The 14693-nt window shown below is 40.5% G+C and overlaps 1 protein-coding gene across 2 annotated transcripts in view; it reads right to left on the bottom strand.

Moving 5' to 3' along the window:
• The window catches only part of GLE1 (GLE1 RNA export mediator), a 43465-nt gene that overhangs the window by 23218 nt on the left and 5554 nt on the right, over positions 1 to 14693 (bottom strand). For both annotated transcript variants that reach the window (XM_065878834.1, XM_065878833.1), the window contains exons 3-6: positions 8939 to 9049; positions 5186 to 5334; positions 4867 to 4927; positions 4379 to 4633 (exon numbers count right to left, since the gene is read on the bottom strand). In XM_065878834.1, the coding sequence (XP_065734906.1) occupies positions 4379 to 4633; positions 4867 to 4927; positions 5186 to 5334; positions 8939 to 9049 (576 nt within the window). The remainder of the gene's footprint in view (positions 1 to 4378; positions 4634 to 4866; positions 4928 to 5185; positions 5335 to 8938; positions 9050 to 14693) is intronic.

The following is a 14693-nucleotide window of genomic DNA, read 5'->3' as shown; positions in this document are numbered from 1 at the left end:
CACCATCACCCTGATACGAAAACCAGACAAAGATGCTACAAAAAAAGAAAATTACAGACCAATATCACTCATGAATATAGATGCGAAAATCCTCAACAAAACACTAGCAAACAGAATCCAACAACACATTAAAAGGATCATACACCATGATCAAGTGGGATTTATCCCAGGGATGCAAGGATTCTTCAATATACGCAAATCAATCAATGTGATACACCATATTAACAAATTGAAGAATACAAACCATATGATCATCTCAATAGATGCAGAAAAAGCTTTTGACAAAATTCAACATCCATTTATGATAAAAACTCTCCAGAAAGTGGGCATAGAGGGAAGCTAGCTCAACATAATAAAGGCCATAGACGACAAACCCACAGCAAACATCATTCTCAATGGTGAAAAACTGAAAGCATTTCCTCTAAGATCAGGAACGAGACAAGGATGTCCACTCTCACCACTATGATTCAACATAGTTTTGGAAGTCCTAACCACGGCAATCAGAGAAGAAAAAGAAATAAAAGGAATACAAATTGGAAAAGAAGAAGTAAAACTGTCACTGTCTGCAGATGACATGATACTATACATAGAGAATCCTAAAAATGCCACCAGAAAACTACTAGAGCTAATCAATGAATTTGGTAAAGTTGCAGGATACAAAATTAATGCACAGAAATCTCTTGCATTCCTATACACTAATGATGAAAGAGAAATTATGGAAACACTCCCATTTACCACTGAAACAAAAAGAATAAAATACCTAGGAATAAGCCTACCTAGGGAGACAAAAGACCTGTATGCAGAAAACTATAAGACGCTGATGAAAGAAATCAAAGATGATACCAACAGACGGAGAGATATACCATGTTCTTAGATTGGAAGAATTAATATTGTGAAGATGACTATACTACCCAAAGCAATCTACAGATTTAGTACAATCCTTATCAAATTACCAATGGTATTTTTTAACGGAACTAGAACAAATCATCTTAAAATTTGTACGGAGACACAAAAGACCCCAAATAACCAAAGCAGTCTTGAGGGGAAAAAACGGAGCTGGAAGAATCAGACTCCCTGACTACAGACTATACTACAAAGCTACAGTAATCAAGACAATATGGTACTGGCACAAAAACAGAAACATAGATCAAAGAAACAAGATAGAAAGCCCAGAGATAAACCCACACGCCTATGGCTAACTCATCTATGACAAAGGAGGCAAAGATATACAATGGAGAAAAGACAGTCTCTTCAATAAATGCTGGGAAAACTGGACAGCTACATGTAAAAGAATGAAATTAGAACACTACCTAACACCATACACAAAAAATAAACTCAAAATAGATTCGAGACCTAAATGTAAGACCGGACACTATAAAACTCTTAGAGGAAAACATAGGAAGAACACTCTGACATAAATCACAGCAAGATCTTTTTTGATCCACCTCCTAGAGTAATGGAAATTAAAAAAAAAAAAAAAGGGACCTAATGAAACTTAAAAGCTTTTGCACAGCAAAGGAAACCATAAACAAGACGAAAAGACAACCCTCAGAATGGGAGAAAATATTTGCAAATGAATCAATGGACAAAGGATTAATCTCTGAAATATATAAACAGCTCATGCAGCTGTTTAAATATTAAAGAAACAAACAACCCAATCCAAAAATGGGCAGAAGACCTAAATAGACATTTCTCCAAAGAAGACATACAGATGGCCAAGAAGCACATGAAAAGCTGCTCAACATCACTAATTATTAGAGAAATGCAAATCAAAAGTACAATAAGGTATCAGCTCACACCAGTTAGAATGGGCATCATCAGAAAATCTACAAACAACAGATGCTGGAGAGGGTGTGGAGAAAAGGGAACCCTCTTGCACTGTTGGTGGGACTGTAAATTGATACATCCACTATGGAAAACAGTATGGAGGTTCCTTATAAAACTGAAAATAGAATTACCATATGATCCAGCAATCCCACTACTGGGCATATACCCAGAGAAAACCATAATTCAAAAAGCCACATGCACCCCAATGTTCACTGCAGCACTATTTACAATAGCCAGGTCATGGAAGCAACCTAAATGCCCATTGACAGATGAATGGATAAAGATGTGGTACATATATACAATGGAAAATTAATCAGCCATATAAAGGAACGAGTCATTTGTTGAGACGTGGATGGATCTAGAGACTGTCATACAGAGTGAAGTAAGTCAGAAAGAGAAAAACAAATATCGTATATTAACGCATGTATGTGGAACCATAGAAAAATGGTACAGATGAACCAGTTTGCAAGGCAGAAGTTGAGACACAGATGTAGAGAACAAACATGTGGACACCAAGGGGGGAAAACCGTGGTGGGGTGGGGATGGTGGTGTGCTGAATTGGGCGATTGGGACTGACATGTATACACTGATGTGTATAAAATTGATGACTAATAAGAACCTGCAGTAAAAAAAGAAAAACAACTAATACTAAACTTTCTTTGGGTTATTTGTATGGAAATATGTTAATATAAATGTTTCAGACATTACAAAAAAAAAATCCAAGGGTTAGGGTTAGCAATTGCCTTGAAATTTTCCAGAATGTAGGAAATTTTATAGAACAAATGATCCAGATTCTTCAACAATAGCAAGAAAAAAGAGAGAGATAAGGGAGTCTTAAGATTAAAAGACTGAAGTAAGACACAGCAAACCAAAAAGCTGAACTTTGTATGGATGTTAATTTTCCAACCAATTGTAAAAAAAAAAAAAATTATTGAGACAGCTGGAGAAATTTGAACACTGGCTAGGTATCTGATCATATAAAATGAATTATTAGGTTTTTAGGTATGATATTAGTGTTTTGGTTATGTAATAGAGAGTTATATCTTTTAGAGATACATACTAAATTATTTTCCAGACGAAGTAGTATGTTTGAGATTTACTGTAAAACCATCTGGAGGAAGGGGTGCAGGTGGCAGCATAGATGAAATGAGACTGCCATGTGCAGATTCTTGAGGGAGCTGGGGAATGGGTGCCAAAAGGTACATCATGCTGTTCTCTCCACTTCCGTGTAGGTTTGAAATTTTACAAAAAGAATGGTAAACAAAAGCCAAAAAGAGAATTGAAAGGTAACTATAAACTATAAATTTCTGCCTCAAATATGATAAATGCTTAAGGTTCTTAACATTTAGAACTCACGTAAGTTGATTTTTCAAAACACAAACTGGTAGAGATATGAACAAAGGGCAAAGAACATAGAATTCAGGAATTCCCTGGCGCTCCAGTGGTTAGGACACCATGCTTTCACTGCCGAGGGTGTGGATTCCATCCCTGGTCGGGGAATTAAAATAAGATCCTGCAAGCTGTGCAGCGTGGCCAAAAATTTAAAAAAAGGAAAATAAAAGTTAAAGAAAAAAAAGAACATACAATTCATAGAAGCGTGAACTGGTACAACTTTAGGATGCAAATCAAGAACCTTAAAGTTGGGACTTCCCTGGTGGTTCAGTGGATAAGACTCTGTACTCCTAATGCAGGGGGCCCAGGTTCGATTCCTGGTTGTGAACTAGATCCCACATGCATGCCACAACTAAGGAGCCAGCGAACTGCAACTAAGGAGCCCATGTGCTGCAACTAAAGAGCCGGCGGGCCGCAACTAAGACCGGGTGCAACCAAACAAACAAACAAACAAAACAAAACCTTCAAGTTCTTTGACCAAGTAATTCCATTTGTAGGAATTTACCTCAAAGAAATAATCAAAAATACAGATAAGACGTACACAAAGTGATATCACTGCAGTGTTACTCACGATAGTGAAAACACAGAAACTTAAATATTCACCAATAGGCATGCTTTTTCAATAAATTTTGGTATGGTTACATGTTGGAAGTATCCGATTTCATCTGTTCATCAAATATTTATTGAATACCTATTATGTGTCAAGGCAATACTTGCAGGTTTTAACACTGCAATGACTACAGTAACTACGTGTTCAAAATACCATATCAAATGAAATGATATCAAATACCATATGAAGTGAAAAAAAGCAATATACATTTCTGTAAGGTTTTAATTTTTATCATAAGCATAGAAGGTGTTCAGTTTATATTAATGAATGAACTATAGTATTTTGCAGTTGGAAGAAACAAATTTTTTTTTAACCTAAGATAAGAAATTATATCTATATTAGCCCAATTTAGGGTGAGATCACTCACACACACACACACACACACACACACGTGCGTGCGCAAAAAAGAAATATAAAGCACTAACAGTGGTTATCTCTAGGTAAGAGGATGACAAGCGGTAATAAGCAGGTATTATTTTTAAATCACAAAACAGTTTTGCTTTCAATGTTCTTCATTTCAAAGACAGAGTCTTCATGAAGTCCCCTCACCTCAGAAGTGGCCCGGATGATCCCCGAGATGAGGCCGCACAGCTGATTGCCTCGGGTCCGGAAGGCAGACAGGTCGACCCTGGGCAGGTCTCTGCGCTGGTCGGCGGCATCCAGCTGCTGGCTGAGGTGCAGCACCTCCTCCTGCAGCGCGTAGAGGTTCCGCAGGCGGATCTGGCCTTCTTCCTTCCGGAGCCGCTCCCGCTCCACATGCTTCAGGCGCTGCTGCTCTGCCTCCCGCAGCTTCAGGTTGAGAATCTACAGGAAGGGCGGTCAAATTAAGGGCTCCTGGGCCTTCTCTGTCTACATTCTTCCAGTCCTGTGTGGGCTACATATTTTCACAGAGAGGCCCAGAGCGACAAAGGACTGCCCCAAGTCAGCCACACAGTGGCATGACAGGGGCCAGGTCCTCTGTGACTGTGCTGGAACCCGACTCCTCGGGCACGTCACTCAGACACTGAACACCCACACGGACTCTCCCAAGCTCTGACCTTCGCCCTGTGATGATGCTCAGCTTTCAGCTTCTCTTGCTGCCCCAGGGCTTCTCTGGAGCTGAATGAAAAATGGAGGGAGGAAGAGTCAGGGATGCTTCCTAAAATTGTTTTACCTCTCCTAAAAGCCTCCTCTCTTTGTGTTGCATTGCTCATCTTTCCAAGGCTGGTCATTTTTCTAGGTTATAAGTTTCTCTGGCTATTTTATTTTGATACTTAAGGACTCAGAAGAAGTTCAACTCCTTCCCTTTGGGTTTTATGTAGGGAAAGAGTTCCGGTGGACCACGCCGACATTCCCGTTGTAATTCAGGGAACTCACCTCTTCTCCATCACTTCCCGTAAGTCCTGGAATTCTTTATGATGCTTCAGTTCCTTCCGCTCATCAAAGCGCTTCAGCTGCTCAGATGCCATCTCAGAGAGGGCCTGCGCCTGCCTCTCCTGCTCCTCCTGCCACTGCCTCAAGCCCTCCTGCAAAGGATCAAAACCAGCTCTCTGCAGCTCCATTACACCCTGCTCATCTACCCCATGGGCTGCCCTCCCATCAGCCCTTAACTCCATCAAAGATACTTCGGGGCATGGAATCATCTGCCTACTTCTTGGAACCTTTGCTTGAGTCACCTCTCTGCTTTGGGTTGATCTTTAAACTCAGCTGTTGTGGAAAGCTTTTCCAATTTGCCCCATATGGTTTATGTCACTCCAGTATAAGCTAAGAATGGACGGGTATTCACCAACATAGTATCAAATAGCCCTGCACTTTTAAGCTTCCATCCTTAAGCTTACTGTACTCTTTTTCTGTTTTGGCCACACTCTACACCTTGTGGGATCTTAGTTCCCTGACTGGAGATCGAACCTGGGCCCTCGTCAGTGAAAGCATGGAGTCCAGTAACCACTGGACCACCAGGGAATTTCCATCCTGTGTATTCTTATGAGAGCTTCAGGGTAATCTAAAGAAATCCTTACTCTAATTCCATAAATATGCTATGCACACTCCTATCTCACTCCTTCCCTCAGGTTATTATCTCTGCCTAGAGTCTTTTCCTCCACCGTCACTTAGGAAAGTCCCATTCCTTTATACCTAAGGGTACCAGGTATTCCATTTATTATTCACGAGAGTACTCTCATTTGTGTTTTTTTTTAAAATAAAATTATTTATTTATTTATTTTTGGCTGCATTGGGTCTTCGTCGCTGCGTGCAGGTTTACTCTAGTTGCTACGAGCGGGGGCTACTCTTCGTTGCAGTGTGCGGGCTTCTCATTGCAGTGGCTTCTCTTGTTGAAGGGAGCACGGGCTCTAGGTGCACAGGCTTCAGTAGTTGTGGCACGCAGGCTCTACAGCACAGGCTCAGTAGTTGTGGTGCACGGGCTTGGTTGCTCCACGGCCTGTGGGATCTTCCTGGACCAGGGCTCGAATCCATGTCCCCTGCATTGGCAGGCGGATTCTTAACCACTGTGCCACCAGGGAAGCCCTCTCATTTGGTTTTTAAGAGTAATTTGACATTTTAACTATCAAATTTTAAAGTGTATATATCCTTTGACACTCATTCCATTTTAGGACTTTGTCCTGAGGAAATACTTGCATATGTGTGCAAAGATATATGTACAAGGGGACTTCCCACATGCCACGGAACAACTAAGCCCGTGCGCCACAACTACTGAGCTCACGTGCCACAACTACTGAAGCCTCCATGCCTAGAGTACATGCTCTGCAACAAGAGAAGCCACTGCAATGAAAAGCCCGCGTGCCACAACAAAGACCCAACGCAAACAAAAATAAATAAAATAAATAAATTTATTTAAAAAAATAGATATATGTACAAGGATGCTCATTGATAATGAGCATCCTTGTTGATAATGGTAATAAATTTGAAACAATTTAAATTAACAGGGAAATAGTTAAACATATTACAGTAGGTCATACTAGAAAATACTCTGCAGCCTTTAAGGAAGATGACACGCTGTATACACTGGCATGGTGATATGTTAATATATATTGTTAAGATATTAGGCTATTGTTTTTGTTTTTTTTTTGCGGTACACGGGCCTCTCACTGTTGTGGCTTCTCCCGTTGTGGAGCACAGGCTCCGGACGCGCAGGCTCAGCGGCCATGGCTCACGGGCCTAGCCGCTCCGCGGCATGTGGGATCTTCCCGAACTGGGGCACGAACCCGTGTCCCCTGCATCGGCAGGCAGACTTTCAACCACTGCGCCACCAGGGAAGCCCTAGGCTATTGTATTTTAAAAGTTATTTTAAAACTTCCAGTAGGGCTTCCCTGGTGGCAAAGTGGTTAAGAATCCGCCTGCCAATGAAGGGGACACAGGTTCGAGCCCTGGTCCAGGAAGATACCACATGCCGTGGAGCAATGAAGCCCGTGCGCCACGGCTGCTGCTGCGCTCTAGAGCCCACGAGCCTCAGCTACTGAAACCTGCACACCTAGAGCCCGTACTCTGCAACAAGAGAGGCCACTGCAATAAGAAGCCTGTGCACCGCAGCGAGGAGTGGCCCCCACTCGCTGCAACTAGGGAGGGCCTGTGCACAGCAACAAAGACCCAACTCAGCCATAAATAAATAAAAAAATAAATAAATAAATAAATTTACAAGAAGAAAAAGAAAACTTCCAGTAGAAGGCGGCAAATTGAACACAAATATATATCTTCTCTCCTCTGAGACTGTTTAATTAAAAGTTGGGAAGAAAAAAAAAGACTCAACAACAGAGAGCACATGAGGAAGATTATCAGTGAGGAAAACCTTTCTACTCGCATCTGGAGGACAGAAAGTCCATGCAGAAGTGATGACTGAAAGAAGAGAGCTGAGAAAACTCAAGAAGAAACTGTCTTTCTCTCCCTCACTATCTCCATTGATACCTGCTCCCCTTAGACTTTAAATGAAAGTCTAAGCAACTTTCATCCTTTTTTATCCAGTGTCAAAGTGAATGCTTCAATGACTGTTGCTGTCTCTCACTCAGATTATAATAGTCTTCTAACTATATTTTAGAACCTTGGTTCTGTTTTCTCCCTCCAGCATATAAACTCCATGAGGACATGGATTGCGTCTACTCTGTTCACTGTTTTTTTTTTTCTTTCTTTTGGCTGTGCCACGCGGCTTATGGGATCTTAGTTCTCTAACCAGGGACTGAACCCCGGCCATCAGCATTGAAAGCGTGGAGTCCTAACCACTGGACCGCCAGGGAATTCCCTGTTCACTATTTTATCTAGGCCTAGAACAAAAGTGCTCAATAAGTATTTGGTGATTCCATGAATAAATGAATGAGGGTAGATGCTAGAAGACTTTAAATTTATAAACTCATGTACTCTTTAAAAAGTTTTACTGGGACTTCCCTGGTGGCACAGTGGTTAAGAATCCGCCTGCCAATGCTGGAGACACGGGTTCAAGCCCTGGCCCAGAAAGATTCCCACATGCTGTGGAGCAACTAAGCCCGTGCGCCACAACTACTGAGCCTGTGCTCTAGAGCCCGCGAGCCACAACTACTGAAGCCCACGCGCCTAGAGCCCGTGCTCCACAACAAGAGAAGCCACCACCATAAGAAGCCTGCGCACCACAACGAAGAGTAGCCCGCACTCACCGCAACTAGAAAAAGCCTGCGTGTAGCAACAAAGACTCAACACAGCCAAAAATAAATAAATAAAAATTTGAAAAAGAAAAAGTTTTACAAAACATGCATTGTTTTTCTAATAAAAAGAATAAAGTCAAATAGACTAATTAAAATAGTGCTATTCTTTTTTCAAGAGGCTGTTAAGGTCAATCTTCTCAGTATAACCTTATCTGACAACAAAGATCATCTTCAAATTTTGGAGAAGTAAATGGAAGCCAGGAAAGCCCAGGTAATTTTCCCAAAGTCACATGTAAAATAGAAGAGGTAGGATTTGAAACCAGATTTGACTTTAGAGAGCTTACTCTTGACTGCTATGTTATGCTATCTCCCCAGCTGAATCAGAGCTACTAGTAGGTGGGGCACGATGATTATTAGTACATGATGGACATTCATAATCCCTGAGGAACTGCATTTAAACGTGGCTCCCTAGGGTCAGGCCTGTCTTACTTCAAGGGTTACTTACTGCTCCTTTCATTCTGTGCAGCAGCTCATACATTCGGATGCAGCCTTCCACTTTGATCCCTTGGGAGGACTGAAGTACCATAGGTTCTGTATGCTGAGACTCGTATTTGTCCTATACAGACAGAAGATGGAAAAATTAAGCTTTTAAGATGGTAAAGTTGGTGTTATTCAATCTGAACAAAAATCACATCCTTACTTATGAACAACCAGTAACAACAACAAAACAATATATGTTAGAACCAGTGTGCTTTTCATGATATTGACCTTATTCTAATTGGTTTCCTTAATAAAGTGGATGTTTTTGCTTTGTACAGTTTTTTTGTGTTTTTTGTTTTTTTTTTTTTTTTTTGCTTGCTCGTTTGTTTTGATTTGTCCAGCACATTTTCCCTATTTCTTCTAATAAGTGTCCGTTTTTGCTGGGTTGGTTTGGATGGAGAAACCCCAGCCCACATCCCCGATTCTTCCACGCCCCCTAGTGTCAGGGGTCACTAAGCATGTGACCAGCCTGGCAATCAAAGTATTCTGTCCCCCTGTACCCAGTACCCAGTATCTACTTCAGGAATGAGGCTTATGACCTAAGCTAAGCCAGAGTCCATCCTGAATTTTCCTGATGGAGCTATTTGGGATGGTTTTCTCTTATTCTGGGGATGCTAAGCTAAGAAGATATGTGTCTAGGGCTACCAAGAGACATCCTGCCAGACAGTCTATCTGAAAGATGAAACCAAGATGAGTTAGACAGAACTGAGAAATGGAGAAGCAAAGCCCTGGGTCTGAGTCACTGAATCAAGTGAGAAATAGTATCAAGGACAGACAAGCAGAAAATAGATCCTCTAGATCTAATTGATTCGAAATGCACTCCTAGATTTCCTGGTTATATGAGCTAATTAATTTCTCCCCTGACTCCCTTGTTTTGCTTAAGCTAGTTTAAACTGGGTTTCTGTTACCTAAACATCAAAAATTTGTAAATGATACAATTCATTATATAAAGCCACCCAAAACTTTACTTAAACCTTAAGAATTACGGAATTTTATACCTGGAGAGGACCTTGGCAATGTAGTCCAATACCAGATTTACAGATGAAGAAACTGAGGCCTAAGGAGGGAAAGACGCCTGCCTGAGGGCATGCCACACTATTGGCAGGATCAGGACTAGGAACTGCTGCCTCTGAGAAGCTGCTCATAGAAACTTAAATTTTTTTTTAAATTTTGAAATAATTATAATTTACAGGAAGTTGGAAACAGTAAATTGACGGTATGAGCCACAGAACTTATTCAGATTTCACCAGGTTTTACAGGAATTCATTTGGGTACGTGTATAGTTTTATGCAATTTTATCACATGTGTAACCACCATCACAAAGTACAGAACTGTTCCACCACCATGAAGCTTCCTTGTGCCACACCTTTATATTGCTAATCTGTTCTCCATCTCTATAATGATAGCATTTCAAGAACGTTAAATAAATGGAACCATACAGCACATAATCTTTTGAGATTGGCTTTTTTCACTTCGTGTAATGCCTCTGAGATCCTAAGTTGTTGCATATTATCAAGGACTTGTTCCTTTTTATTGCCAGTCGTATTCCATGATAGAGATGTACCAGTTTGTTTAACCATTCATCTGTTGAAAGACATTTCACTGTTTCCAGCTTGGGGATATAATAAATAAAGCTCCTGTGATCACTGGTATACAGATTTTTACGTAAATATAAGTTTTGATTTCTCTGGGAAAAATGCCCAAGAATGCAACTGCTAGGTCATACAGTTAAGTACCTATTAGTTTTATAAGAAACTGCCAAACTGTTTCCTAGAGCGCCTGTACCGTTCCACATTTCCACCCAAAATACACGAGTGATCCAGATTCTCCACATCATTGTCAGCGTTTGGTGGTGTTCTGATAGGTGTGTAGTGCTACTTCGTCCTGGTTTTAATTTGCATTTCTTTAATGGCTAATGACTGTGAACATCTTTTCATGTACTTATATTGTCTATATATTGTCTTAGGTGAAATGTCTGTTCATATCTTTTGCTCATTTTCTAACTGAAGATTGAAAGTTTTTGTTTAACCTTTGAGTTTTAAAAATATATTCTAAATATATATTCTCGATATAGATTTTAAATATATTCTAGATACATAAACCTTTGTCAGATAGGTCGTTTGCAACTACTTTCTCCCAGTCAGTAGCTTGTCTGATCATCCTCTTCACAAGGTCATTCACTGAGCCACGCTTTTCATTTGATGAGGTCCAATTTATTAATTTTTCCTTCTATGGATTAAGTTGTTTTTTGTTTTTTTTTTTTTGCGGTACGCGGGCCCCTCACTGTTGTGGCCTCTCCCGCCACGGAGCACAGGCTCCAGACGCGCAGACTCAGCGGCCATGGCTCACAGGCCCATCCGCTCCGCGGCACGTGGGATCCTCCTGGACCGGGGCACAAACCCGCATCCTCTGCATCGGCAGGCGGGCTCTCAACCACTGCGCCACCAGGGAAGCCCGATTAAGTTTTTAGTGTCAAATCTAAAAACTCTTCACCTAGTCCTAGGTTCTGATTATGTTTTTTTTTTTTTTCCCTAAAAGTCTTATAGTTTTACATTTAAGTCCATGATCATTTTGAGTTAATTTTTATGTAAGTTGTAAAGTTTAGGCTAAAGTTCATTTTTGTGTCTATGATGCTCAATTGCTAGAAATATTTTTTAAAGACTAATATTTTAAAAGATGAAGTGTGAAATATAAACTAAAAAGTAAACTTTTTATGTATGTAATCATGCAGTCTTTCATAATATGAATAATCATCTCTGTCCTGTATTATTTTTTAGGATTATTATTTACTGTACAATAAATTCTTTCTTATTGTGAACAACTCTTGCAAAGACATTTCTCTAAAGAAGATATACAAATGGCTAATAAGCACATGAAAATATGCTCAACATCACTAATCATTTAGGGAAATGCAAATCAAAACCACAATGATACACTTCATGCCCACTAGGATGGCTTTTGTAAAACAAAACAAAATAAAAACAAACAAACAGACAAAAACAACCCAGCAAATAACAAACGTTAGCAAAGGTGTGGAGAAACTGAAACCTTGTGCATTGCTAGTAGGAATGTAAAATGATACAGCTGCTGTGGAAAACAATATGATGGTTCCTCAAGAATTTAAACATAGAATTACCATATGATTCCTCAATTCTACTTCTGGGTACAAACCCCAAGAACTGAAAACAGGTACTCAAACTAATACATGTACATGCGTATTCAGAGCAGCACTAGTCACCAACAGCCAAAAGGTGGAAGCAAGCTAAACGTCCAGTGACAGATGAATGAATAAACAAAACATGGTACACACAGTGGAGTATTATTCAGCCTTAAAAGGAAGGAAATTCTGACACATGTGACAGCATGGATGAACCTTGAAGACATTATGCTAAGTGAAATAAACCAGTCACAAAATGACAAATATTACATGATCCCACTTATACGAAGTACCTAAAACGGTCAAATTCATAGAGACGGAAAGTAGAATGGTGGTTGCTAGGGACTGGGGGTAGGGGGAAATAAGGAGTTATTTATTTATTTATTTATGGCTGCGTTGGGTCTTCATTACTGCACGCAGCCTTTCTCTAGTTGTGGTGAGCGGGGGCTACTCTTCGTTGTGGCACACGGGCTTCTCATTGCGGTGGCTTCTCTTGTTGTGGAGCATGGCGCGCGCGGGCTTCAGTAGCTGTGGCATGTAGGCTCAGCAGTCGTGGCTCGCGGTCTCAGTAGTTGTGGCTCGCAGGCTCTAGAGAGCAGGCTCAGTAGTTGTGGCACACAGGCTTAGCTGCTCCATGGCATGTAGGATCTTCCCACACCAGGGATCGAACCCGCGTCCCCTGCCTCGGCAGGCGGATTCTTAACCACTGCACCACCAGGAAAGTCCTGGAGTTATTGATTAATGAATGTAGTGTTTTTAGTTTTGGGTGATGAAAAAGTTCTGGAGATGGATAGTGGTGACGATTACACAACACTATAAATGTACTTAATGCCACTGAATTGTACTCTAAAAAATGGTTAAATGGTAAATTTTATGTCATGAATATTTTACAATTTAAAAAAGGTTTAAAATTTTTTAAAAATGTTCATACCCTTTTATCTTTGACGCCAGTCAAATCATTTGGGCATTTATTTTAAGATATTAGCCAGAAGACATATTTTAAGATTAAAAACGGAAAGATCTCTCTGCAGAAAGTTTCTCAGTGTAATATCTTTAAAAGCAATGAAATGGAAAAATATAAATGCCTAATAATAAAGGAGCAGGTTAATAAATTACAGGATATTACATATCCTCTAAGTAGACATTTACAAAGGTGGAAATAACGTGAACAAATAATTCAAATAGTTCATGTTAGGAAGGAAAAGCAGAACATGAACGTGCACATACAATTTAATTATGCCAAGGTACAAGGATGCAGCCATGTGAAAGTGGAAAGAAGTAACTGATGACTGAATGATGAAACCACAGGGAGATTTAACTTCTTCCTTTTGTTGAATTGATAATATATTTTCAGTAAACAAAAGTCTGCAGTGAGTATGAACAAAAAGAACAAAGAACTTTGTCTTTTGGAAGCTAAACATGAAAAATGTAATCTCTACCTTTCTGAAGAGTTGCCTAGTCTTATTTTGCTGGCACAAAAATCTAAAACTTGAAAAAGCACAATAGTGCTTAGAAGTTTTGGGCTTCCCTGGTGGCACAGTGATTGAGAATCTGCCTGCTAATTCAGGGGACACAGGTTCGAGACCTGGTCTGGGAAGATCCCACATGCTGCGGAGCAACTAAGCCCGTGAGCCACAACTACTGAGCCTGCGTGTCTGGAGCCTGTGCTCCGCAACGAGAGGCCGCGATAGCGAGAGACCCGCGCACCGCGATGAAGAGTGGCCCCCGCTTGCCACAACTAGAGAAGGCCCTCGCACAGAAACAAAGACTCAACGCAGACAAAAATAAATAAATAAATAATTAATTAATTAAAAAAAAAAAAAGAAAAAGCACAATAGTGCTTAGAAGTTTAAAAGACTTTTTTTCTATTAACTCTTGTTATACTACTTGTTATACCTTACTTTGATCCAGAAAGGATTTAATGCATCTTATAAAGGAACATAAAACATAACAACAGGACTTCCCTGGTGGTGCAGTGGTTAAGAATCCGCCTGCTGGTGCAGGGGACATGGGTTTGAGCCCTGGTCCAGATGATCTCACATGCCACGGAGCAACTAAGCCTGTGCACCACAACTACTGAGCCTGCGCTCTAGAGCCTGCAAGCCACAACTACTGAAGCCCGCATGCCTAGAGCCTATGCTCCGCAACAAGAGAAGCCACTGCAATGAGAAGCCTGCACACCGCAACGAAGAGTAGCCCCCGCTCGTTGCAACTAGAGAAAACCCATGTGCAGCAACCAAGACCCAATGCAGCCATAAATAAATAAATATGTCTAGAGATACAAAGAAAGAGAAGAGAAGAGAAAAGAGAAGAGCAGAGCCCCAGCAACAATTTAACTGTTTTAAGTGGGAGAAACAAAGGCAGGAACAAAATAGAGCCAGAAAGAAGGTAAAAACTCATCCAGAAGCAAAAATAAGGTACGTAAATCTAAGAGCAAGTATAAAATTTACTCTAAGCTTTCCAGCAGCCAACAACAAAAAGGGAGACCTTGTTGAGTTAAACAGATGCAATGCTCATGAGAAAAAAATCCACTTGCTCATGAAATTAATTACTGTTCTTGGTA

Source organism: Phocoena phocoena, chromosome 6 (genome assembly GCF_963924675.1).
Source record: "Phocoena phocoena chromosome 6, mPhoPho1.1, whole genome shotgun sequence".
Lineage (NCBI taxonomy): Eukaryota > Metazoa > Chordata > Mammalia > Artiodactyla > Phocoenidae > Phocoena > Phocoena phocoena.
This window is presented reverse-complemented; position numbering and strand designations above follow the sequence as displayed.